This window comes from Falco naumanni, chromosome 3, assembly GCF_017639655.2.
Source record: "Falco naumanni isolate bFalNau1 chromosome 3, bFalNau1.pat, whole genome shotgun sequence".
Lineage (NCBI taxonomy): Eukaryota > Metazoa > Chordata > Aves > Falconiformes > Falconidae > Falco > Falco naumanni.
The window spans coordinates 30847688-30873571 of NC_054056.1; the positions used below are offsets into that span (position 1 = coordinate 30847688).

The 25884-nt window shown below is 41.5% G+C and overlaps 2 protein-coding genes across 5 annotated transcripts in view; both read right to left on the minus strand.

Annotated features, from left to right (window-relative positions):
* Window positions 1-209: 209 nt before the first annotated feature.
* LOC121084386 overlaps window positions 210-25884 on the minus strand; it is a 40147-nt gene continuing 14472 nt past the window's right edge. Inside the window, exons 9-20 of the mRNA XM_040585766.1 lie at window positions 19088-19225; window positions 16951-17068; window positions 16225-16367; window positions 13488-13655; window positions 12331-12583; window positions 8553-8604; window positions 7875-8052; window positions 6709-6846; window positions 5508-5625; window positions 5125-5267; window positions 2443-2610; window positions 210-1548 (exon numbers count right to left, since the gene is read on the minus strand). Of these exons, the coding sequence (XP_040441700.1) occupies window positions 1144-1548; window positions 2443-2610; window positions 5125-5267; window positions 5508-5625; window positions 6709-6846; window positions 7875-8052; window positions 8553-8604; window positions 12331-12583; window positions 13488-13655; window positions 16225-16367; window positions 16951-17068; window positions 19088-19225 (2022 nt within the window). The 3' untranslated portion in view covers window positions 210-1143. The remainder of the gene's footprint in view (window positions 1549-2442; window positions 2611-5124; window positions 5268-5507; window positions 5626-6708; window positions 6847-7874; window positions 8053-8552; window positions 8605-12330; window positions 12584-13487; window positions 13656-16224; window positions 16368-16950; window positions 17069-19087; window positions 19226-25884) is intronic.
* LOC121084808 (heterochromatin-associated protein MENT-like) lies at window positions 11322-24084 on the minus strand. 4 transcript variants are annotated; one of them, XM_040586748.1, is made up of 8 exons: window positions 23948-24084; window positions 21873-21990; window positions 20765-20842; window positions 19088-19225; window positions 16951-17068; window positions 16225-16367; window positions 13488-13655; window positions 11322-12583 (listed from the first exon to the last, which is right to left on the minus strand). In XM_040586748.1, the coding sequence occupies exons 1-8, from the start codon at window positions 23986-23988 to the stop codon at window positions 12182-12184; spliced, it is 1206 nt and encodes a 401-aa protein (XP_040442682.1). In that variant the 5' UTR covers window positions 23989-24084; the 3' UTR covers window positions 11322-12181. The 4 variants fall into 4 exon arrangements, with proteins under 4 accessions (XP_040442682.1, XP_040442681.1, XP_040442679.1 ...); XM_040586747.1 differs by having other exon boundaries at window positions 21873-22049; window positions 23948-24073; XM_040586745.1 differs by having other exon boundaries at window positions 21873-22096; window positions 23948-24072.

Here is a 25884-nt window from a genome sequence, read left to right on the forward strand (position 1 = left end):
GACCCCAGCAAGGCCAACCCCAAAGCCCCTGGTGACCCAAGGGAGCACCTGAGGTTCGCAGTATTCAGAAAACGCAAAGTTTAACAATCAATTCCCAACAAGCTACATAGAAGCTGGTTGTACTCTGTCAAGAAATAATTGTTTTCTTCATACTACAGATTTTTAAAAAAATGCGTAATGTATGGTTGTGGAAACAAAAGAGGCCTACAGCACTTAGAGTTCTTTTATTATTTCAGGAACAGAAACAGCAAAACAGATCACTCTATTAGGAAAGCTATTTCAGCTATGTCTTAAGTTTAACTGTTCCATACCAAAAATGTTCAACTATGAATAGGAAAAATATATAACAATACAGAAAATTAAAGCTTTGCCATTTGAATACTGCATAGGCACCGTTAAGTTTTTTCATTACATTCTTCGTTAAATGACTAGAATGAGGTGATAGGTAATAAACCCAGGAGTGCTGTGGTGATAAAACAATGATCACCACCCCATGAACACTCTATAAGGACACCTGGTGTAAAGACATAATTTATTCCCATTCCTGCCTAAGGGCTTATTCAGTTATTATCCAAAAAACCACCTGTCTAGTCAGGGTGCTTAGCAACACTTGGAACAGGCTGCCAAAGACTCCTTTCATCTCTAGGGAATGTGTCAAGACATTACATGGAGGCATCTGGAGGACAAAAAAAAGAAAGGATAAAAAAAAAAAAAAAAAAAAAAAAAGGATGGTGGTGGGAGGAAAAAGGAGGAGGGGAGCTAAAGATGTGCTCCAGCCTCATCAGAAACAAAATTAACTTCCGTTCCTACAAGGTGTCACTGCCTGACAGCCACCAGAAGTGAAAGTGTAATGGGAAGTGCAAGGACAGATGAAGCATTCACTCAGCAAGTGGGAGGTTTCTGCTGTCAGCAAGAACTTAAGACACCTCTGTGCTCAGGTGCACAGGGCAGGAGTCGTTTTACACGGCAGTCGCTGTGTATGGCTAAAGTGGCTCTGTTACTCTAACCAAGCCTGAGATGAAGACCACAGAATTAGATTCAGACACAGGTGAAAGAGACAATTAGTGCAAAAAGAGTAGCCCTGTTCTAAAGGAACAGAAAGTTACTGTGTAATGGTGGCTCTTCTGCACAGACACCTCCTTTTTAGGGGGAGCAAAATCTACCACAGAACAAAATGCTGGAAGTTTTGTTGTGCCGGATGAAGAAGAGGAAGGGATGATCAGCAGTGAATTCTGGAACAATCATTGAACAGCGCAATGCTACCACTGCTGCTGTGGCAGCTGCCGCTTCAGTGCCTTCTTCATTAACTTCCACAAAGGCCTTGTGAACCACTTCAGAGAGCGCCAGCTCGTTTCCAGCTGAGATTCCCGAGAAGTCAGCCTTCCCCAAGTCAAATGCGTCAGGCATTCCCATGCTTCTCAGAAGGGGTTTCAGATCATAATCTTCTTCCAGTCTAAATCTGGGTAAAGACACCCTCACCTCCGTACAGTCCATCATTTCAGGATTGATCCAATCTATCAGCTTCTCATACGTAAGTTCTCTTTCCAGCTAAAGAAAACCCCAAAATTAATATAATTAAAATGAGATTCAGTTTTACACAGCCAAAAGTCAAGATTACTGTGCTGACACAATGCATAACGTGCGTATTTGTTCCAGGGTTTAGAGTGTCTCAAGCCAAAAGTGCAAGTTACACTTTCCACCAATCACTACAGCTCCAGCTGACATCTATCCCATATGCCTTTTAGTAGATACAATAAGGATCAGGGTCCCTTCTGCATAGTTTACTTTGATAAAACATGTTACATTGGGCTTTTTCTTACATACGGGAAGCAAAGGCACAGCTGAACTGATGACAAGGTCCCAAAGAAACTGAACCCAGTTCTTCTGATTCTAAACCAAAAGATCCTCCTTCAGGTTGACTGGCTGATGAAAAAAGTGTGCTCACAATGCTCTCTGCAGTCAGTGTTAGAAAACCTTATTAACAAATTCCTTGTCCAGAGCATGAAACAGCCAAAACTTGCATATCTCCACCACAGAAGAAATCCTACACTTCCCCGTGAGCCTGTTTCCAGGCAGTGGGCCAGAGACAATCTGCCAACTGTTCAGAACAAATCTACAGGACAAGCTAGAGGACTTCCTAAGAGCTCCCCCAAATCCCCCTGACCTATACTATGCCTTCACCATAACCATAGCTAACCTCTGCTCCTGAGGAAGGTCAGGGCTTCTTCCAGAGCTTCTGGCTAAGGGAACGGCACACAGCTTGACCAGCAGTGATACAAGGCAGGCCAACCACTCTGGGGGCAGGGACATGTGGAACATTTCAGCTGGTGCTGGGCACCAATGATGTACAGCTTTGGAACTGAACTGCTAGTCTATATGCAATATCAAACTTCCTTCCCTGGAAGGATACAGACTGTCTCTGCATTTAGCTCAACAACTTACGCTTTCCAAGCCAGTGGATTCATCCTGGATTGCATCAGGGAGCAGGATGATCATGCTGAGTTCATTACCAACATAAGGGAGCTCAAGGATTTTGGTCTGGAACTCCCCAATATAGGTCATATTAAAGCTATCCTTCTTGAACATCATCTGCACAGGTTTGGTCTCTTTCTAAAAATAAAGAGATGTCAACAGTTAGTACTGAGCTAGTATGCTGGTTTCAAAATAGGAAGCAGGCATCCAGTTACTCAGGGGATTTTAGAATTTGACTCAAGAGAACTAAACACACCACAGTGTACAGCCCCACCACTGTCTTCTGTAAAGCGAGAGGTAAGGATCCAAGATTTGCTTTTTGATTACTGATGTGGAAGTGTCTGTGTGAGGTTTCCTTTAAGGCAAAGGGGAAAGACACATATTTGCTCATTTAAGAACTACTGACAAGCACTAAACAGAGCTGGTAAGAAGCAGGGCCTGTGTTCCTCTCTTTAAATGAACACAAAGTAATTTCAATGTAGTTATTTTCATTTTAGTCCATGCAGCTCCAAGTGCTGTTACAAAGACGAATTAAAATATTTAAAAGTTACCCTAAAAACACTAAGAAAGTGAGAGTTTTAATTTTAAATTTAATTTTCAAATTATTTTGAATTCTTAAAAGTCACATGGATGGTGAAGAGGGGAAAGATTTTTCTTCCCAATTTCATTCTCTGCTATCTCCTTCCATTTTCACATGGAGCATCAGCTACTATTGTTTACATCATTATTTTCCTCCTTTTTAGTTAAGAGTTTCATTGCTTTCTCCCTTAACTTCAGGAGATAACCACACAAGTAGGTTTTTGTCTTTAAAGCCCATTAAAACAATGCCCACAGAAAATACAGCAGAAATTAATTTGCAGCAGCAATGACAGATAAAAAGGATGGATAAGCAAAGAAAAGTCCACACAGCATGTGTAAATCATCCAGTGAGTCATAAGAAGGGCAAGAGTCACAGAAATAACGTCACAGGATGCTGGAAATGCTCCTGGAATGTTAAAGCAATTCTTTGCTACTGAACAGACTGCAAAATAACTAGCTTAGAACTTCAGGTTACACCTGGGATTTCCAATTGCTCATTTGATCCCACTCACAGACTTCTGCAGCTCATCCGTGGCTAGTCATTAGTAGGATGAAAACACAAACTTAAGTCATTCAGTTTTACAAGGAGAGAGATTCGCAGTTGCTTGCCTATCTGAAAGTGAGTTCCTTGGGTAAGCCAAGAAGGCAGCATTCCCCAACCCTACAGACAACTTTCTCCAATATCTGGATGCCAAAGACTCTTAGATAAAAGAAAAAGAAAAAAAAAGAAAAAAACCCCAACCCCCCCCCCCCCTCCAAACATTGTATTTACAAAGAAAAAGGTAATCTCAGAGCTAGCCTGGGCCTTATTCCAGGAACATTAAGATTTAGGTCGTAAGCTCACCACAGCACAGCATCCAATACAGAAACATCACTGAATTTGCCTCCCCAGGGGGAGGGAAAGGAAAGAGTCCTACGCAAATCTGTAAGCTTGGGCTTTCTGACATCACCACAGTAAACTGATACCAAACCTTCCCAGCGTGGTAGCACTACACAATATTCTATCACACGTCAAAAGGCAGATTATTTGTCAGTACTACATGCTGTTGGCGTTGTATCTTAAAAGACGGGCCGCAGGTTTGCATTGGTCCAAGAAAAAGAAAATGGAATAGTCTATCTGGATACTCTGCTAGCTTTTTTCAGCGTGTTTCAACAGTGAGAGGGCAAGGTGTCAGGAACCAAGTCAGTCCAGTGATTTCTGAAGCGCTGTAGTAGGTAGTACGGGGTGAGCAGTAACATTCCCTATTTGAAAATGGTTACGAGCACTTTCAAGCATACTTGGGATATATTTCACCACTGCGGGACAGACAATTTGAAGTCAGGCATGAGGCCTTCAGTTTTGCATAATGTTTGTTTTAAGCAGGTGAGTTAAGGAAGTCATGTTACCAGTTCTTGTTAATGACATCTGGAAGCATACCCCGAGTTTGAGGTGATCCTGAGGGGCAGCCGTGGCCTGCTAGTAGCCAAGTCTTCCTCAATAGCACTGATCTACTTCTAAAAGCGAGAAAGTATAGCATGGAGGTCTTCATAGGAGATCTTCCCCTCCTCCCCATTTATTCTGGATCAGTTTAATGGTAGAAATACAGCCAAAAAAAAGTGCATTGACTGAAGAAGACTTAAATTTAGAAGTTTCTGCACATGTACAAGTGCTCCTTTTCTGCCTGCATTCTAAAGGAAAATTTCTTTTCTTATCCACACCAGTTTTATGCTAAAATAATCCAGTTCACCAACTTCTGTGAAATCGTTTACAACTCTCAAATAGCCTCACAGCTTCATGTGACTGTTCTCTTCTGTTCCATTTTAAATTCTGTAACTATGTAGAGGGTTTACCTCTCTCAAACAAAAGGACAGAATAAAACAAATATTTGTTATTCTGAAGTTTCTAGTAATTTTATGAAACTTAACAGGAACTAAACAGAGTGTTCATATTAAAAGGGAGAGGGTATAAGGAATTTCATACAATCTACCCAAGGTAATCTGCTTGAGTGATTATTTTTTTATTCAGAGTTAAATGTATTAATTTCCAAGTACTTCAGAGTAACAGCATATTGTCAGCATTCTAGCACATCATACCTTGTTAATTTGAAATGGCACTTCTGCTGTTCTCTCTTTGCTGAACTGCTTTTCCCAGTTGCCTTTGAAATAGATGGCATTCACCAACACAAGTTTTGTCAGGGAACTGAGAATCCCCTTTGCCAACAGGTTCTGAATTTTACCTTTATGATAGATAGAAAAAAAACACCTCCATTTTTTAACAGTTTGACATGTGTCTACTTATTATCTAATATGGTATCTACTCTGTAATTAATACGCAATAGGTAAGAGAATTATGTACCAAACAGAGCAAGAGTTCAATGTTTGGGACTTTTTAATTGACAATGTTGTATCTTGAAATAGCTGTTTACCCAAGCCATGGCTGTCATTAAATACAACAGGGCATTTTGCAAAACACTCACCTTCAGTTCTTTCCTCTACCCAGCCATTTATTTGTTTTCTGGAATCTTCCCAAGCATGCATGAAGTCTGTTTGTTCTAGTCCAGCATTGTAGAATTTCTGACTCAGCTCTATAAACGACTAACACAGACATTCAGAACAGCTTTTCAGCGATATATTTTACTCTCATTTAGCCACAGTAGATTCTTAAATACACTGAGAAAATCTGCCCGCTTTCCTCCTCCAGCTTCATATACAGCCATTAAAGTCTGACATGTTCCTTTAGGTTTTAACCACCTATTTGAACTAGGAATGGTTCACTGTATGTTATTAAGTCAAATGGCTTCTTTACTATGCTACAAAGTTCTATGTGACTTAATTGAAAAAGGATGCAGCTAGTTTTGGGTTTGGGTTTTTTTTGCTTCAGTAAGAGAACGTGATTTTGTAAGCTTCTCTCGACATAAACTTCATTGTTAAACCTCTCAGACTAATAGAAAACTTTTAGTTCAGAATTTTTCTTAGGGAGGAAAACCCCCCAACTACTCTCTCATTTAATAGAGTTAGAACTTTATTACACAGATGCAAAGTTTTAGGAGTACAAGCCATGTAATTTTTTTATCTACTAGACAAATGAAACATTAGCATTCTTCATAAAAAGAACCACTGTAAATCACTCCCCGGGGAAAAAAGAAAAATAGTCTTACATATTCTTGCTTCTAGCGAAGCATCTAAAGGAACATGTATAACACAATACCTATTACCCTTAGTTAGATATTCTGATAAGGAAAATCTTAAGTCATGTACTCCTCACAGCATGATCTCTGGATGACTTACATAACAGAGAAAAACTACAAAATACTGCCTCTGCTGAAGAGCAATAACAATTCTTTGTTACCATATTTACATATAATCAAGAGGAAAAAAAAAGATACGTTAATCATTTGTCCTGCAACCAAAAAATATGAATGCATCATGGAACACTCAAAATTTACACTCCGTGGATTTTATAGTGCTTTGCACCAGCTGTGCATTCAGATCACAGGTTATCTAAAAGGAGCTTCTCCATCCAGTTCAGATACCAGGCTTTAATATAATCTATTACATTGGTAGGTCTCAGCCTAGAAAATTTGGAAAGTAAAACCCAAAACTTGCCTGTTATCTCCAAAGTAAATAGGTAGGAAGTACCTTATACTAAAAACCACCACAAACTTAATGGTTACTTACTGAGAGAAACTCAAATGTCTTTTCTCCGTAAAGTCGGTTAGCCGTTCTCAGTATATATTTGGTGTCTGGATTGTTAATTTCAGAGAGAAGTGATTGATACTCATTATGAGCATCTTTGGCTTTGTTCAGAGAAAGCACCTGTAGAAAGACAAACATCCTCAGGGGAGTCCATGCCTTCTCTAAACACACATGCTTCAGCACAGCTGTGGTTTTTTAAATGACTCTTGGATTTAAAAACTGTGACTTGAAGCCAAAAGATTTTTCATCACACCTCCAATCTGGAGCTTATCATGCAAGTCACATATGATGCACCCAGCCAGATGATGTACAAATAATAAATTAGAGAGCAGAAGAGTCAGCAGTATTTAGTTTCCTTCACAAGCACCAGAGGATCACAGAGTAGCAGAGGTTGGAAGGGACCTCTGGAGCTCATCTGACAAAGGCCCCCTGCTCAAGCAAAGCCAACTGCAGCTGGTAGCCCAGGATTATATCCAGATGGCTTTTGAGTATCTCCAAGTATGGCAATAATATAATACAATTTTGGAGAAACTTTTATAGATTTAAATGAAAACGAAATGTGTTTATATCCCTCTTCAACTCTGCCAGAGTCAAACAACATAACAAAAATGACTGATTATTAATTTAATACTGTCAATTGCATATGTAAAAACTATGCCAAGCTGCATTTGCCACCTGATCAAGTTTTAAAAGCCAAGCTGCAGCTACTATTTTCACATACATACAGGGTGGATTTTTTAGTATTTTATTTTTTTTTTAAATGTGCCTGGCTAGATTTTCTAAACATGTATAGTCTGATATTAAGCCCAGAGAAGATAGTAGAAGAAAATATTTTCTGCAGCTAGAGATTCATCAAACCTACAAAAAGAATCCCAGCTGCATCTTAATGAAGATCTTTCTGTCCCAAAAACCCTGAACCACAAAAAGCCCTATAAAACAAAACCCAGGAACCTCTTCATACCAAAGGAAGCTCCCGTACACAAACAATAAAAACATACTGCTTACATATATACGAAAGGAAGATCTCTACTCTCTGAGACCACAATGACAATAATGGTTTAGCATAAGTGCAGGTCACAGACTATAATACAAATGTATTATTCATGTGGCCCTATCAAATTCAATATACTAAATTTATTTAGACATACCTTTGCTACTTGAGCTTCAGTGTTACCTCTTGAACCCAGCAAAATCATAGACAAAGCAGAAGAAATACTAAAAGGAGAAAAGAATAGATTCTGCCCACTTCTGTTCTCAAACAGCTTTCTTAAGAGATCAAGTGCAAAAGTGGTATTTGCTGCACAGAGGCTATCCATGGTACAGAACCTGGGACATAAAACACAAAACAAGAATGACTCAAATTTATTTGAATACAAACTGGTAAGTTATTTCTGTCTTTTACATTTTCCAGTTTAAACTATGCAGCAAATGTCATAATTAGGTTGGAAAATTATCAACCCAATGAAAAACTGATTTGGTGGAACAAGTACCTTAAACCCCATATTAAGCACTTAGGTTATTTTAGAAATGTATTGTTTGCTTTTGTATTTCAATCTTATATGCGTAAAGAGACAGCAATTCCCACTGGTGTCATTAAGACTTTGCATAAATAATACTACATCTTTTGAGACTATCAGTTACAAGAGTACCTTTGGTTAGGACTTAATAAAACAAGTCTCTTTTGAGTTCACAAGGAAAATTATTTGCTGTTATAGGAAAACCAGAGCACGAAGTTAGGTATCAGAATGGCAGAATTACAAACCCTTACCTTCTTTCAGTCTATATATCTTCAGTATTACCTTCAGCTTACTTATGCGTGTGCACACCGTGTTTTAAACCTAACAGTCTGGCTGGCAGAAGTCAGAAGAATGACTCCACCTACAAGATTAAAAAAGAAAAGAAAAAAACCCCACACAACCCACCCACAAAACAGTTATTTGGTCAGCATGACAGATGACTAATTTCCTGCTGTAGTACAAAGCAAAGAAATCAAAGTCCATTTCAGTTCCATTTTACTGCCTGCAACACAGAAATAGAATAAAAAAACCTGCTTATAGATAACTTCATGGTACATGAACACTTCAACATGTGTAACTTGATTAAACCACGCATGTATAAAAGGAGCAATAAAGACTAGAATGCTAAGGTAATTACAGATAAGTATCACCGTCATAAGATATTAGCCAGCAGTAAAAGTTTCTGTGTTTTGCTCTTTCCTTAAGGTGGTGCCTAGTGTGAATATGTTGCTACAAAATACAAACCCAACCCCAAATTCATACTACTGATTCATTATCTTAAATAAGTGGAAAGGACAGGTTTCTGCATGCCTGATTTCCTACCTAAGGAAATTTCTTGCTAGTAGTTTTGCTATAAACAGTAGGAACTTCTCTGTTTCTCTTCTCCCATAACTGTGGAGGGACAGGGGGACACACGGGACACATGAGTCAGGGATGGGACGAAGCACAGGCTTAGATGGAAACAATCCTCCTACTCTGTCTTAAACAAGTACTTTACAGCACAAGTAGGAGGAGTAGGAGGGACTTAGCATTTTCAGTTCATGTTCGTTACAGTGAAGACCAGAAATTTCCTACTGTCCTGACAGCTGCAGATTGGTAGCAATGAAGTTTTTTGACCTGGAAGTCAAAATACAGGGGAATAGCGACAGCAGCAAGCAGTTATTATCTAGAAAGGTTTTGAAGGGCTTCCACGACAGGCAAGAATTTACAAACAAAAGGACACAACTCACACTATTTGCCTACCTGAAAATCAGTGCATTTACCCAAACTGAAAGTTGTATTTCACCAGCTGGGACACAAGGCTAGGAATTGTATCTGTACAGTGATTTGTGCTTTCTCTGCAGCTCAGGAATACCAACGTAACTACCGATAACCTTCTCGTCTGAGCAGTTCTGGAGATGACACACAATGACCACACTTTAAGGAACAAAACCCGTATAATGCAGGCACGTATTTGTCAGTCAATTGTAAGCTGTTTGCTGCAAAACCCTCAGCTAACCAAAGAGTTCACTGATAGCAACTCAGTCCTCACTCTAGTCCCCCTGTGGGCTCCGAAGGTCTGTGGGAAGGCACCTGTGTGGAGGTTTCTGGATGCCCTGAGCCTGTGCATTCCTACCACAATGAATTTGAGGCATATATTCTCAGCAGTAGACACTTATGCCTTAGGACAGTTTATGGACAGAAATGCTGTATCTAGATTAAGTAGCAGTTAAGACATCTCGCCCAGCTACTGGTTTTGCTATGGGTGAAGCCTGGCCAGAGCAGGGTGCAGCTCTCCTCCAGGCTGTGGCCCAACTGGCACATCCCACCAAGACTATGACATGGATTAGCTGCCGGTAGATGCAGATGCCTCGGGGGAGTCACAAGCCACCTGTTTCAAATACAGCCAGAGGGGGAACTCTGGGTGAGGAACATGAAGGCGGTGTCCACCTCCACAGAGGAAGCTGCGTCTGTGGCACAGGCGCCCCTTTTCCCATCCTCTGACCCAAAGCAAGCTCTGTGAGGGGAAAAGAGCTTCATTTAGCGTTTGGGGAGTTGCAAGTGAGGTTAAAACATCTGCAGGGTAACACCGCCGACCGCTCCAGGTGACGGCTCCTCACACGGCGCCGCCCCAGGGGCAGGCGGGACAGGGGGTAACGCGACCCCTGCGCCTCAGCGGGGGCGGGGGGCAGCCCCCAACGTCTGGCGCCGTCCCAGCAAGCCCAGGACCCTCCTCCGCCCCCGCACCGGCCTTGGCACAGTAAAAGACGTTAAAACTCAACGTTTCCGCGAAGCGTTCCCTTACACACCGCTGCGACGCCAGCTGACGAGTAGCAAAAACCACGTCACGGAAGGGGGGGGGGGGGGGGGGGATTAAAAAGCCATACAGCCTCTACTTTAAAAACACAGAAGTGCAAGGTTCCCAGAGAAAACGACACCTCCCAGACAACGGAGCCGCCGCACTCACCCTACGGAGCGCCGCGCTAGGCTCCTGCCGGGGCCCTTCGCTCTCCCCGGAAGCATTGCCGGGCTGCGGGAGGGCGGCAGCGGCCCCGCCCCAGCCTCGGCCCCGGCTCCGGCCGGCGGCGGCAGCCCTGCCCGCGGGGGAGCGCCACGCCCCGCCCCGCCCCGCAAAATGGCCGCCGCCCAGCGCCGCGGGCAGCCTTCACGGTCTGCCCCTGCCCTTGGTGTTTCCGCACGCCTCGGCCCGCCGCAGCCGGTGGTTTCCCGCCTCTGCCTCCCTCTCGTGGCGGAGCTGGCAGAGTGTTCTCTCTCCCTCAGTCCAAGCGAGGTTGTTATTCATATTAATCATTTTTGAAGCGGGGGTTATTTTGAACAAAAGTGAGCTGTTGCTGTAGGCGGAAACCGTATGGACTTGGCCCTCCTCGCATAACTGAGGGTCTGAGTGAGGCAAATAGCCCTTACAGAGGTGTATTTTTAAGTGTTTTATTTTTTTAAAAAAGGGAATCTGGAGTGGCATGTGAAGCTAATTTGAGGTTAACTGGAGATGAAGGGAGTTGGGACGTGGAAGCAAGGCAAGGGGATGGCACGGGCGGTGGGTGTTGTTACAGTTGAATTTGAAATAACTAGAGTCCGAAATAAATTGACTAAGTATTTATTAAGACAGGAAAGCAAAAACAGTGCGCTGGGTGGCTGGGGAGTCGCAGCTCCATCCAGGCTCGCAAATTCCAACAAGTAACACAGCCCTTTTATTCTCAACTTCAAGGCCGGTTTAAGCAAACGGTTATGCTCTCAGCCCTGTAGCAAGAAGCTTTTTACACTAAAGTCTAGACGAAGACAAAGGCTGTCATAGTAACATGAGATTATGGTTTAGCATTGGCCTTGAGAAGGTACATCTCCAACCTCATGGTTAACAGTTAACTCTTTTCTCGCCAGACAAAACGTTCTCAAATCTGTCGCAGCTAGATCATTCCTGTTGTTAAAACCCCCTTTGATCAGCAAATTACCCTGAGTTACTTGTTACAGGTGTGGAGGGGCTGCCTCCAGCCGTAAGGCAAGGGCCTCCTCGGGGCTGCGGTTGGCGTTACGTACTGAGGCCACATCTGGGTCAGGGGCTCTGGTCACGGAGGTGCGGGGAGGGACTGTGTTAGCACGCATTTGTACACGCTGCCGTGGGGGGAAGGGGTAGGAACGCCGTAGGTAATAGCGGTTAGGACAGAGCTACCCTTGATGGCCATCATGGTCTGCATGACAGCGAGGATTGCTCAGTGGATGCAAGGCACTGTGCACTCCCATGGCACGGCTGTGGTTGTCCCTTCAGGGTAGAAGGGAGGCAAGGAGGAGCTGTGCCTTGGGCTGTCAGGCGTGTGGTCTGATGGAGAAAGGGTTAAGGTCCTGCTCCGCCCCCCCCAGTTGCAGTAGGAGTTTCAGGTTTTGGTGTTTGCCTCAGTGCTGGCAAGCGAGCATCTCCTATTCTGCAGGGCAAGGAGTTACACTGACTAGGGTGAGCAGAGTCTGCCAAAGAAGAGGATGGTTTGTGATTTGTTGTGTTTGATGAAGAAGAGAAAAGGGTGGTCAGCTTTAAAAGTCATTGTTGGTGCTTTTGATCTCAGCACCAGGGAACCTGTGGCAGCTGCTGCCTCAGTACCTTCTTCATTGACCTCCATAAAAGCTTTGTGAATAACTTTTGAGATGAAAAAATCCTTTTTAACTGACATCCCTGTGAAATCAGCCTGAACTGGGTCAAAAGCATTTCGTATCCCCATGCTGCTCAAGGTGGATTTAAGGTCGTAATTCTCTTCTAGGTTCAACTTGGGCAGGTAGAGATCCACTTCAGCTTTCATCATATTGGCTGATTTGGTCCATTCAGACAATTTCTCATAGGTCAGCTCTCTTTCCACCTGAAATGAGTTGAGGAAGAAAATGGTTAGAATGCAAAGGACAGAGACAAAAAATGTGTACGTACCAGTGTCTTAACACTCATCAAGAACATGTAAAACAAAGCCCAGCTACCAGCGATGGGTACAGCTGGAACATGTGCCGTACTCATAGGGCATGATCCTGCAAAGTGCTGAGTGGGTTACACTCTTGTTTATTTTCTTAAGGGTGGTAAGGTATAGGCCTGAACCCTCAGAGTAGTTAATCTTTTTTTTTTTTTTTTTTTTTTTTTTTGGTATGAAGAATATTGCTTTTTTGCAATATGTGACTCATAATGATATTAATAGACGTTCGCTATGTGTGTATATGGCTAACTTTTCTCTTAGTAGTGTTAAATAAGTGGAATGCATGAGACCTCAGGTACAAATAAAAAGGTGTTTGCCCTGATCTGTTCCGAGTCAGAGACTGATACTGGCATGGTCATGTTGATACCTTCTGGGTCAGGGTAGTCAGCACTTAGTTTGAGAAACCACACCACAAAATATCAGGTGCAAATCCAGACTGCAAATGACAAAAATGAATGAACACAGTCCTCAGGAGAAGATAACTGTAAGGCACGGTGGTTCAGGTTTGATCCTTGCTTTTTTTTTTGTTCTGTTCTGTCAATAGAAAGGACACAAAATAGGCTAAGACAGTTGTGTGGATATAGTTTTTAGATGTATCCCTAAGTAAAATACTATGTTTTCAATATTATGAGATGCCCTGAATCCTAAGCTGAGAAATCATGGTGTTACAGTTTATGAAACGAAGTATGCACACATCAGAACCTATGCTACCCTGATTTTGAAGCTTGTTCTTCCTCACTCTTTTAATCTCTTTCTGTTACTGTCTTATAGTGTATGTGATACAACAGTAGGTCAGTTTTACCAGCTCCAGACCAGTAGTGTTATCATTGATGTCATCTGGTAGGAGAACAAACATGCTGAGTTCATTTTCCACATACGGCAACTCAATGATTTTGAATTTCATGGTGGTTTCACGGAGTATCAAAAATTTATCTCTCAGAAACATCATCTGTACTGGTTTAGTCCTGGTCTGTGAAAAAAATCAGACATAAAGTATAGTGTTACTTCATTCCTTAAAATGGTTGATAAAGTTTATTTGCTTCATTGAACTGAAAGCAAAAATTTGTAAACAAGTACAAGATTCTGCGGTATTTGGACACCGAGTACCCTTTCCTTTGGATAGTATCATATATACCTCCTTTTCAAAGTCACTGGGATCTTTAAATGAATAGATACATATGCTATCTACTTGGTAACTGAATCATATATATTTCTTATTTTAAATTAAAGGAGTTAGTTCTGATAAGTGAGTAACTACTGCGTTTCATGTTTTCTCCCAAAGGTTCCATTTTTGGAGTAAGGGCTTTGATGGGGGGAGGCAGGAAATGTTGACTTTCTTCCCCCATCAACTCTTTTGCCTGCTTTATCCTTCCAGGCAATACCGATTGTCTCACTCTTCCTCTGAACCATATTTTTTTCTGTGACCTTTGCTGGCTTGTCCTCTTCCCCAAACCATAGAGGACAAGACTACAAAATGGAATTGGATTACCCAATAGTCTTCTGAACTCCTGTGCTGTATTATGTTCCCAGAGCTTTTACTAATATATCCACTCTTTCCTTTACATTGTTATATTTGAGCGCAAAAATTTGATTGTGGGATTTGCTGTCAGGTAACCTATGAACTAAACCCTCTGTGTGCACCAATGTCTTGGATTTGCATGGCAAGCTTTTGGTAGCAGGGAGCTGTAGGGGTGAGTTCTTAGAGGAGACACTAGAAGCTGCCCCCATGTCAGACAGAGCCAGTTCCAGCCATCTCTGGGACAGACTTGCTACTGGACAAACCTGAGATAATCAGTGATGTTGGTTGTGCCCCTGAGACAAAATATTTGAGAAAACATAAAAACTGCTGCGCAACAGCAGCTGGGAGAGAGAAGTCAGAAAATGTAAGAGAAATACCTCTGCAGACACCAAAGTCAGTGCAGAAGGCGGTGGAGGCAGTGCTCCAGGTGCCAAGGCAGAGATTCCCCTGCAGCCCATGGTGAAGACCATGGTGGTGCAGGTATCTACCCTGCAGCTCACAGAGGACCTTGTGCTGGCACAGGTGGATGTGCCCTGAAGGAAGCTGCAGCCCGTGGATAGCCCATGCTGGAGCAGGCTCCTGGCAGAGCCTGTGATCCTGTGCGGAGGAGCACACTCAGAAGAAGGTTTTCTGGCAGGACCTGTGACCCCATGGGGACCCACACTGGAGCAGTCCGTTCCTGAAGGGCTACACCCCATGGAAAGGACACGTGCTGCAACAGTTCGTGAAGAACTGCTGCCCATGGGAAGGACCCATGTTGGACATGTTGGATGGGAAGGACTGTATTCCATGGGTGGAACTCTACACTTGAGCAGGGGAAAAGTGTGAGGAGGAAGGAGTGACAGAGACAACGTGTGATGAACGGACTGCAACCCCCATTCCCCGTCCCCCTGCACTGCTCTGGGGAACAGGCAGAAGAGTTGGGAGTGAAGCTGAACCTGGGAAGCAGGGAGGGGTGGGGGTAAGGTGTTTTATATTTGATGTTCTTTCTTATTAACTTACTCTGATTAGTTGGCAATAAGTTAAATTAATTTTCCTAAGTCAAGTCTGTTTTGCCCATGACAGTAATTGGTAAATGATCTCCCTGTCCTTATCTTGACCCATGAGCTTTTCATCATATTTTTCCCCCTGTCCTGTTGAGGAGGGCAAGTGATAGAGCAGCTTGGTGTGCACCTGGCAGCCAGCCAGGGTCAACCCACCACAACCATGTAACCATGACAGATCCTAAACCCGCATGTTTAAGGCGTAGTAGGTTTCGGATACAGTCACATTGATGACACAATCGCTTCACATTGCCTGGCATACAAAAGGTGTTTGCACTTGTAATCTATGTCAAACAAGATACATGCTTCCACTGACAAATAATTTTGCTTGTCTTTGGCACAGCCCAAAAATACGCATGCAGTCAGCTACTGTGAGGCATCAGTGCGTGATCCTTTAAATACTCAATAATATGCCCTCGGTGCATACTGAATACGTCACCTTCACACACTCAGCAAAAATGACAAACCCCTATGAAAATTCCCTCTGAAGTTTCATGCAACACCCAGGGTGCATGAAGAAAGACCAGCTGGTTAAGTTTCCTTGGACTCACAGTATAGACTGTCTCAAAAGCAGAAAAGAGCTGCGGGTGTGTAAGCATTGCTCTCAAAAGCAATGCGGTCCTGTTTGAAAATTGGACCTTGGTGCTTATGGACATTTCCTCTTGTCCTTAAGCTACTTAACCACAGTGTTTTCAACTGTTTTGATACTGAAGAGCTATTAATTAAAAATCGTATTCTCATTAACATTTATAAATAAGATAATGCTGACTTGTTTTCACAGTTGCTGTTCTCACGGAGTTTATACGATGTGCCCAGCTATGAGAACTGTTTCCATGGCCTATGAAATGCTGGTCAGCTGCTGTTGGTTAGTGGCTTTATTTAGAGGATTATGGGTTGCAGCTTTATTTAGAGGTGTTTTGCTCTTCAGTAACAGACATATTGACATAGGACAATAGACATATAGACAAGGAATTTACCTTGCTTAGTCTGAAGGGCATCTCAGAAGTATTTTTCTCCAGAAATTTCTTTTCCCAGTTTCCTCTGAAATAAATGGCATTTACTAAGACCAACACAGTGCGAGAGTTGAGAGATCCTGCAGGCAGCAGATCCTGTATTTTCCCTTCAAAATCAGACAAACAGGACTGTTACTCCAGCGTGACTGTGTAACTTGCCAATTTTAGTTGTGCCTTGTTTGTGCCTACCTGTCTAGCAAAAATGTTGGCTTTGGGGATGTTTTTTTACTGTACATTTTTCATGGTGTACATATGGTAAAACTGGCTTTTGAAGTATCTCTAAATCTTTTTTTTTTAATTTATTTATTGCAATTTCATTAGTAAATGGCATTGGAAAGTGGATAAAGTGGAATAGCTTGGATGTTCTGTGGAGCTGGTTGCAAACAGCTGAAGAATGCAGAAGTAAACCCCTCAGTAATCAGCATGGAGCCACTCAGTATCTACCTGTGCCTCCCTTTGAACAGAAATGATTCAGAAGAGGCTATGGCATGAAGAATCCAGGGAAGGACCTTGTAAGGAACATCAGCTGGGTTTGCAGAGAGGCATTCTTCAAGCTATTTAACTGCACTTTGCTCATCACCTCCCCTGAGTTTCCATCTTTCATAGAACCTTGGCTGCAAGAGCAATAAATATGGAAATACAAATTATTTGAGAGTGACACAAGAAAAAGGCCATCAGGGTAGTACTTACTCTCAGTTTCATTTTCAACCCACAGATTGATCTGTGCTCTGGCTTGTTCTGCAGCTGTCTTAAAGTTTACAGCTTGTGGCTTTGCATTGTAATAGCTTGTAATGAGCTGTAAGAATTTCTGAAAGATAAAATTGGAAAATGTATGCTTACTTCATAAAAATTGAGTTATAAAAATGTTACAAATAATCACTTCAACAGATTATACCATCTGCTAATAAATAACTGAAGAAAATATAATTTGTTTTAAATGGGATAACCCTGAAAATAATGTCTGATACATGCTATACTAATATTAAGTAAGGACTGATCAAACTTCAGCCTCAAGGAAGCTGATGCTTCAAATTTGTGTGTTTGAAATCCAAGGTGCAAATTTGTAATTTGAAATATCCATAAAACAATCTTCACAACTGTTAACAATTTCTCAAAATGACATTGTTATATAATTTAAATACTTTTTTCCTGCTTTATGATGTAGAGTTCAGTACAAAAGGGAAGAATAGTCTCATATAAAGTTGAAACAAGGCTCTTATTTTGCTGCAGAGGTGAGAAACCTGACGAGAGTTTGTGAGGACAATAGAGGATCAGGTATAAAGGGAATGTTCTGGTAGAATAAGGTAATGGCAGAAAAGCAAAATTAACATTTGCATTGCTGTTGCTGTGAAACAGTTCATGGAGATTCCCAGCAGGAAATTCTCTAGGTTCTCTGTAAAGCATACGTGCATGATATTATGGAGAAGATGAACAACGAACATGCAGAACAAATTACTAATTACTCAGGAAACCAAACAAGCTCCAAGATCAAAGAACAGTAACATCATTTAGAATCACCTTCCAAGAAACTGGAAAATGATTTATACAACGTCAGTTCTTGAAAAGATTTCCAAGATACAGGTAATTACAAACTCATGACTCTGTACGGGGCAAATGAATAGATTAGGTGAAGTGGGCGTATGGATGAGCATGATGTATTGGAGGAGTGTCAACAGCATTTTGTAATGGAAAGTCTTGAATCATGAGTTTGTTGGAGTTTTTTGGAGGTGTCAGGAAGCATATGGGTAACAAGGCTTGGTAACAAGGTAACATGGTAACATGGGTAATGGCTGAGCCATTACAGTCTATTTGGATTACCAAAAAGCATTTCACAAGGCTTCCCACCAAAGGCTGAGCATCCATGGGACTACACAAATATGTCTGGTTTGTTTAAAACACTGGAAACCAAGAGTAGGAGGAAATAGTGTTCATGTTCATGGTGAAGGGTTATTACTACTGGAGTACCACAAAGGTATGTGCTGGGGGATCTGTGCTAAAGTATTTATTCTATAAAACCAAGATTTACATGTTTACATTAAAATATAAACATTAAAATGTTTCTAAATGATCCAGTGAAGTGTAAGGTATAGAAAGTGCTTATTACTGTTTAGGAATGAGGTATTGAAGCTATAATGGACAGCTGCATGAAAAATTATCTGCCCAATAGCAGCCAAAAAGGTGAATACAAACTGAAGAGTTAGAAAGAAAGAAGTAGGGAACAAAAGAGAGAGTATTAGAATGGCACGGTATAAGCCATGGTGTGCCTGTGGTCTGAGTTCTCTATGCAGCTCTGGCCTCCCCAGTCTCAGAAATGCTGGAAGATGAAAGATACAGAGACAGGGGACAAGGATGATCAGAGATATGGAGAAGTGGCCTTTAGAGGAAAAACCAACCAATAACGATGCCAACAGGCAGCAGGCTCAAAAGGCACAGGCACTTCCTACAGTGTATAGTTCAGCTGTGGAACTCCTGGTGCTAAGGGTTGCAGTAGATTCCAAAGGCAAAGAATGTGAAAGAACAGCTCATCAAGGTCTATTAAGTACACACACCCCCTGGTTCAGGAAGTCCCTGAGCTGCAGATCACTTGGTGACCACAGCAGATTCTGGAGAAGCACCACTACACAGCATGCCCTGTCTTCGTGCACTTCCTAAACTGTTGCCCACTGTTGGAGACCAAGGGACTTCTTGCCTGTCCAAGGCTAGCTTCATATGGCTGTCCTCATGTTCTGACTGAAACCACAGTGCTATCATTTGGAAATTTTTTATCATCTCTATTGATAATCCCTCTTAATGTCAAAATATTCTCAAATACAGATGTTCAACTCACAGGCAGTAACGGGTAGGTCTTTTCTTCATACAGTCGGTTGGCACTTTTCAGCGTGTAGGTGTTTCTGGGCTTGTTGATGGCAGACAGGAGCCCTTTGAAGCCAGAGTGGATGTTTTCAGCTTGCTTACGCTCAGGATCCTTGGAAAGAAACACTAATTAGCATGGAATATTTTTTTTTCTGGCTGAAGTCTTGTACCTGCTGTGGTTATTTAAAATGTCCAGGTTGTTTTAATTAACAAGGAGTTTCAGGGGATGGAGATCTTTTTTCAGTATGTTGCATATTTGCAGCACTATGTATAACCAGACAAATTGTTTTCTGTCTGTAGGGCAATGATCTGTTTCTGCAGTGCTGTGTAGGCCTTTGGGCATCAGCTGATAGTGCACCCAGGAAGTTGAATCTCCTCATTTCAGTCATGGTCAGGACTAATTTTCACTTTCACAAGCAGCTTTTGAGGAGTTGCTTTGTTCTGACAGACACTAATGTCAGGGCACGGACTTAGCAACTGTTCAAATTTTCTCTGTTTCACACGGATTTTGCTGTTGCTGTTTGGATTTTGGAGGGAGCATGTCAGTGTTGATGGTTTTAGGGAGCATGAACTTGCTTGCCAGTTGTTTCCAGCTGTTGCTTTGCTAACAGAGGAATAAGCTGCTACCTGTGAGCTGCTCCCCGCCACCCACCACCTCTGTGGTATATACTGTGCCTTGCGTGTGAGACACTGAGAGTCTGTGCCACTGACTCATGATGACTTGTTATAAGGTTGGTCAGGTGGCGTTCCTTGCTCTGGTCTTCCCATCTAGGAAAGCATTTGGTAGCCAGAGGACGCAGGATAGCAGAAGCTGCGTTTTGCAATGGGTTGGGAACAGACTGAAGAGATAATAGAGGGAAATACCTGAAGGACCAGATTAGGCAGACTTTGCTACTACTCAGAAAGTCAGTGAGTTTCTAAAGTGAGTGTGGATGTCATGATTCATCCCCCACCATCTAGGGAGAAGGGAGAGAATGATATAATCCCCTTCCCCTTTTTATTTCCAATGTGTCTAATCTAGTTTCTTTGAGCGTTCTTTTAGTTTCTGTGCTAAAGAAATATGGTTTGTTTGAGTTTACAAGCGTTTTGGCGCTTAGGGAGTTCATTTGATGAAAAAGATCTGGGCAGTTCCTCTTGGTGGCAAGTCTCTGAAGAGCTGATGAACAAGGGTGAATCAGCATGTGCTAGCTTAAAGGGGAGTTTCATTTGCCTGATGTGTCCATGCATGAGAAAGGTGGAAGGGAGTTTATTAGGTAGCATTGGAGTCAGGTGTGCATGAAGTAGTTGTTTTTCACTAAAAAAAAACCACCACCCCTGAAGCTGATAAGCGATAGGATCATCCTAAGCATATTAGGACAATTGACTTGTTGATATTTCCACAGACCAGCTAAACCCAAGAAAGACAGTATTAGGGCCAGTCAAAATGCTGGTTAGTGTCTCAGTTCCGCTTTTGAAGGCCTAAGTTCATGAGCTTTACAGTAACATTACCTGCTTTTTCACTTTTTCTCTTTCTGTGTATAGTTCTTACTGAAGTGAGAGAGTAGATAGAGCCTGAAGACAAGCAGATGTTAGACGGCTAAAGCAGTAGCTGTGTTGAACTATCCCATTCTCAGAGATTTTTTTTCTCTGAGCCTTTTGTTGTAATAAATACCATCTTTCTCTTCCTTGGTCTTCCCAGAGAAGGTCTTGCCTCAGATGAACCTTCTGCAGTCAGGTTAAAATGAAGAACCTGTGATGACGATAAATATTCGTAAAGGCAGCTTGGTTTTTGAAGATAAATGTGCCCAAGGGTTATGTGTGTTAGTCTTCTACAGTAATTCACCAGTCATGCCCAGTGTTAGTCTATTAAAGTTATTGAGGACAAGTCCTTACTCTCGATTTAGTCTCTATAGCTGTATCATTACTATATAGATTTTAGTCACATTTACCGCTTAATAATAGATCAATAGTATGGCTCAAACAATTTATTTAGATAAATGGCCAGTTCATGCTTAGCTGCACAGATTTCGTTTGCAGATCATGACCAAGCTTAACAAAGAGCATAGTGTACTTCAGGGTCTTACTACTGGGACACAAATGGTGTAAAACTGCATTTAATGTGTTTAAGTGTGTATTAGCTAAGAGTACAAAGATCAAAAAGTTCTGAAAAAGTGGGCTTAAGTGAAATCATATTCAAGCACTGGTATGTCTCCATTATTTGTGGGGAGATTACCTTATTTATGGACCAACTGTGTCACAAGCAAAGATACTTGTACTGCTCCTGTGCAGCCAGAGGTGTTCACAAGACCTTACTAACTTCAGGATGCAGGATGAGAAGGCAGATAACACTGTTTCCAGAACAGCTGGGGTCTAGAATCAGTGATGTTATCTCCAGCTTTCCTTTTTCTAGCATATCTTAGCTCCAAATTAATTTTTTTTATTAGAGTTGTCTCTTCGTTACTACTGGAGCACTAACTATATCAGGTGAGTTATTCTGTTCAAAGGGCAATTAAAATGGAAGGTAGAGTTCCAAGCAAGACCAGCAGTAGTCTCTGTCAGTAACTTCCCTGTGGCAGAGCACTTGCAATGATCTGGGAACTGTAAATGTAAGCTAGATGTAGGGAGTGCAGAACAGGGAGATCTTGGAAATAGAGTGGAAGAACAGTGACCTGCAGCACTGTTCTCCCATGTTGTTCCTTTCTGTTCCCTATAGGCAGAAGAATAATGTCAATTACGTGGATCCACCTGTAAGGTGACATTCTGCTAACTTCAGAGCTTACCTCAGCCATCTGGGTTGCAGTGTCACCTTTTGCACCTAGGTAGACCATGGCGAGAGCAGTTGCAATACTCCAAGGAGAAAAGAAAATGTTTTGTCCTTTGGAAGTTTCATTTAGCTTTCTGTAAAGGTCCAAAGTGAAGCTGTTGGTTGACACTGAGAGAGATTCCATTGATACAGCCTGAGACAAATGAGTGTCAGAGAGACGTGATGACTGCTTCTTCACTTCTAAAAAATAAAAAGCTACTCGTGGGAAATTGCCTCCACCCTCTCCAATACAGTATGAGGGTGTCCCTGTAATGGGTAAGATATTGCACAGAGACCAAGTACAGTCAGCTGATATGTCTCTTTTAAAGACCTGCATTATTTCTCCCTTCCATTACTTCTCAATGTCCTCAGCTTTTTTTTTTATTCTTCATCAGATGAGCACAATTTTAGCTAGAAATGTTTTCAAAACCCAAACTTGTTTCAAAAATCCATTTGCTTAAGTTTTATAGAATTATTCTTTGATTCTGAGGGAGTGAAACTGAATCATTGCTCACTGTGCTGCTTCAAGCTTTTTTCTATTACTTTAAACTTCCTGCGTTGATATTTTCTGCTGAAAAAAGCACAGTGAATTCATGCAATTTACTATATGTATCCTGAATGCTACTAGAGATCTGTAGAGTTTTGTATGTTCTTGATGTAGATAAACCCACATTTGGAAGTTATAGCTGGATTTGTTAATTACTGTTTTTCAGGTAAACTCTTCTATCTTACATACAACCCCAAATAGTTCCTGTTTGAAACAACAAGAAATTTTCTCTGTTTTTCCAGTGGCTTATCAGAACCTGCAGATTTTCTGTCTTTGTTCTGCTTCTTTTTATAAGTATATTTTTTACAGGACAAACCCAAAGCAAACAAAAAAACCAACACCAGGACAAAACTGATTTTCCATATGTAGATCCAGAACAAACCTGTGCTTCTTATTAGCATATTTTAGATCAATCTAATACTGTTGACAACTATTAGGATAAATTCAGAAATTTCCATTGTCTTCACCAGCATAAGGACTACTAAAATGTGCTAAAGTCAGTGTAAGATGGCATCAGGCGAAACGTTAAGCATTAGTACAGCAGCAACTGGATATTTAAATCTACCTTCACCGACATTTTACATGCTTAAATCAAAACCTACCGTCCTCAAAGCCAGCTGCCATGCAGTGTTAAAGATGCTCGGAATCTCTGGGATCCTCACGTTTTGATTTCAAAGCTTCTCAGGGCTCCACAACTGCTTTGAAGCATTCTCGGGAGTGCTTCAGAGGTGAATGCCCTGCAGCCTGGCTCATACCTAAGCATTTTTAGGACCTTCAAATCGGATAGGTTTTACTGTTGTGCCTGGAGATGCTGATACTCCCAGAGCATATCTAGGGAACAGAGCTGAGGTATGCATATATATTTGCCTGAAGAATTTCAAACTGACATCTCCATCTCCTCCCATACTCCCATACTCCATACTCCCAAAGAGTACCTGAACTGAATCTGCATGGAGCAATCAAACTTTTCTCAGACTTGAAAGAACATGTGTGTTTCTGTGAGGTTCTCTGGTCTACTAGCCACTTCAGTAATCTGGGAAAGGAACAGTCTGGATGCCCAATCCAGTATTATTTGATATTAATAAACTAAAGGCTTGAACCAGTACATGTAATGCTGAGCATCCAAAACACCATGCTACAGACTCATGCTCTCTTGTGTGTTCAATTCCAGGATCAGTAGGAGGCTGTTCTGCCCTGCAGCCTGTGTTCAGTCATCTAATCCTAAATTGACTGGTAGCCTGATTAAGGCTCTCTTCCTTAAGTAAGGAAAGTTTATGCCCTCCCAGGCTATGTTGTTTTTGCCCAACCTGGGCTTACGTTCTGACCACTGCACCTTGGCGCAGGGCTTTCCTCAGGGCTACACTTTGTACTAAAAAATGAGCACTCCCTTCCCTGTGTGGCTTTTACACCACCATCATTTAACCATTCAGTTCCAAAGAATTTAACCTCAATTTTTAAGACTGCCAAAGTAAAGCTAGTTATTTTGATATGAATATTTACACTACCTGAAATCCTGAGGGAGAGAAGAATTAAAATCTGTCTTCATTCAGGGTGTGTGATGATCTGCGAGGCAATGAATACATTTGGAAATGTAGAAGTGTTTGCACCTCCCTCTTCTGTTCCACATCCTCTTCTTGTATTATTGTGCATGTTCCTTCATTTATTCCTACTTCTATCACCTGCTTTCAGTACATAGAGAGAGCGAGACTTCCTCAATTCAAGGCCACTGTTAGTGAGTGTATGTTCTGAAATGTGAAGGCCAGTACGCCTTTCTCCCACAGGTACCCTCCACAACCTTGGGATTCATCCTCCAAAAATGTAGGAATTGCAGAAAATAATTCAACCACATTGTGTTGGCAAGGGACATGCTGAAATAATTTTACAGCTTACTTTTCTTTTTACTCTATGAACTGGGGAAATGAATAGAAACTAATCTCAAAGATATGGCTAAAAGGCAATATTGAAATAGGCTGTTAGTCTCATTCATCCTGCGGTTAAATTTGAGAGGGGAAGGATTTCAAAACGTGTTGCCCTCAGGTCACATAAAGCCCTTATTTTGTGATATTTTACATTTTTGCTCTTCTGTTTCAGAAATCATATCACAAAAGAAGCTCAGTAGGTATTTACACAGTGACCTAAAATAAGTGAAGAAATAAGAGTGAACACAGGGCTCATTTGAACTGGTGGATTTTTTTTTAAGGGACCGCTGCTCCTAGCAGAGGAGGTGAAGGTGCTTTAGATACCTACAGGCTGTACACTGTACCAAGCTTACTGTTCCTCTGTGATGGGTTGAGGGAGTTTGGATCATCCACCAAAAGCTGAAAAACTGCTTGGAAGCTCTGCCTATAATGATTTCTTTTATTGAAACTGCTCTTTTGTATGGCAGTAGAGACCCAAAAGAACAGAATGTGTAGAATTGGATATCAGCAAAGGTGTAATGCAAAAGAATTGTGTGTACACAAATGTTTTGCTTTTAACCAGTGTAATTAGCCATTCTGCTGTTATCTGTGTGATTAGATTAAACTTCATTGACAAATTTCCTTTGTGATCATTTTATGTCTTTCTGCTACATTTGTGGTTAGGAGTGGCCTCTGCCTATTAGACACATGCAGAATAAACCCAATTACCTGCATGCAGTCAACTTATATGGAAAAAGCATCAGTATAAAGTGTACAAGTCCCTGTTTTGAACTAGAATTACATTTTTGTGCTTATATTCACTTTGAATCTGACTGGTACATATGCCATACAAGGTTTCAAGAGTGATATATGTGCTTTTTTTCCCCACATATTTTGTTTTTAAGTGCATGCAGGGTTTTTTGCCTGGAATAGCCATCTTATTTTCTTTTGTATTAGACATTATCATGTTTAGTTATGTGCTTAAGAAATGTTTCTGCTATGCATCTGAAACTGCTGATGTCTATTTTTTAGCTAAATGAATAGGAGAAGAAAAAACCCAACAAACAACAGTTAGTGGTACTACAAGTTTCAAAGATTGGCCAAAAATACAGGAAAATTAAGAAAGGGTACCCAAACTGTGTAGACACTCTTTGTGGTATATTCTAGCTGCTGCAAGATCCTGTTTAGTAAGAGAGAGTGGAGTTTCAAACGGGAGCAAATTGCCAAAGAAGAGGTGCTCTTGGTTTTTCTGTGCCAGGTGGAAATAGTGAGAGGAAAGAGTGAACTGCTGCAACCGGAATGGTAGAAACAAGGTTTCACAGCATCACAGTGCCTGAGCTATTGACCTCAAGTGGATTGACCTCTGACAAATGGCCATAAAAAGTCTTTTGCTAAAACCTGTCATTTTCCTCTGGCATATTGATGATGTCATTTTGGCTTTTTTTGAAGCCATCTTTCATCCCCATCTTGCTCAGCATGGATGTGAGGTGGTATCTTTCTGCCTATTTGATTGTTGTACACCCATACCTGTTCTCTGTAAATGG

Excerpts from the sequence above, each read along its gene's own strand:
- LOC121084808 (XM_040586747.1), bottom strand. The coding sequence starts at position 22,040 with ATGGAATCTCTCTCAGTGTCAACCAACAGCTTCACTTTGGACCTTTAC. Across the intron at positions 20,843-21,872 it reads CTGCAACCCAGATGGCTGAG|GTTCTTCATTTTAACCTGAC; the intron begins GTAAGCTCTGAA and ends TCGTCATCACAG. Across the intron at positions 13,656-16,224 it reads TGCCCTTCAGACTAAGCAAG|ACCAGGACTAAACCAGTACA; the intron begins GTAAATTCCTTG and ends TTTTTTTCACAG.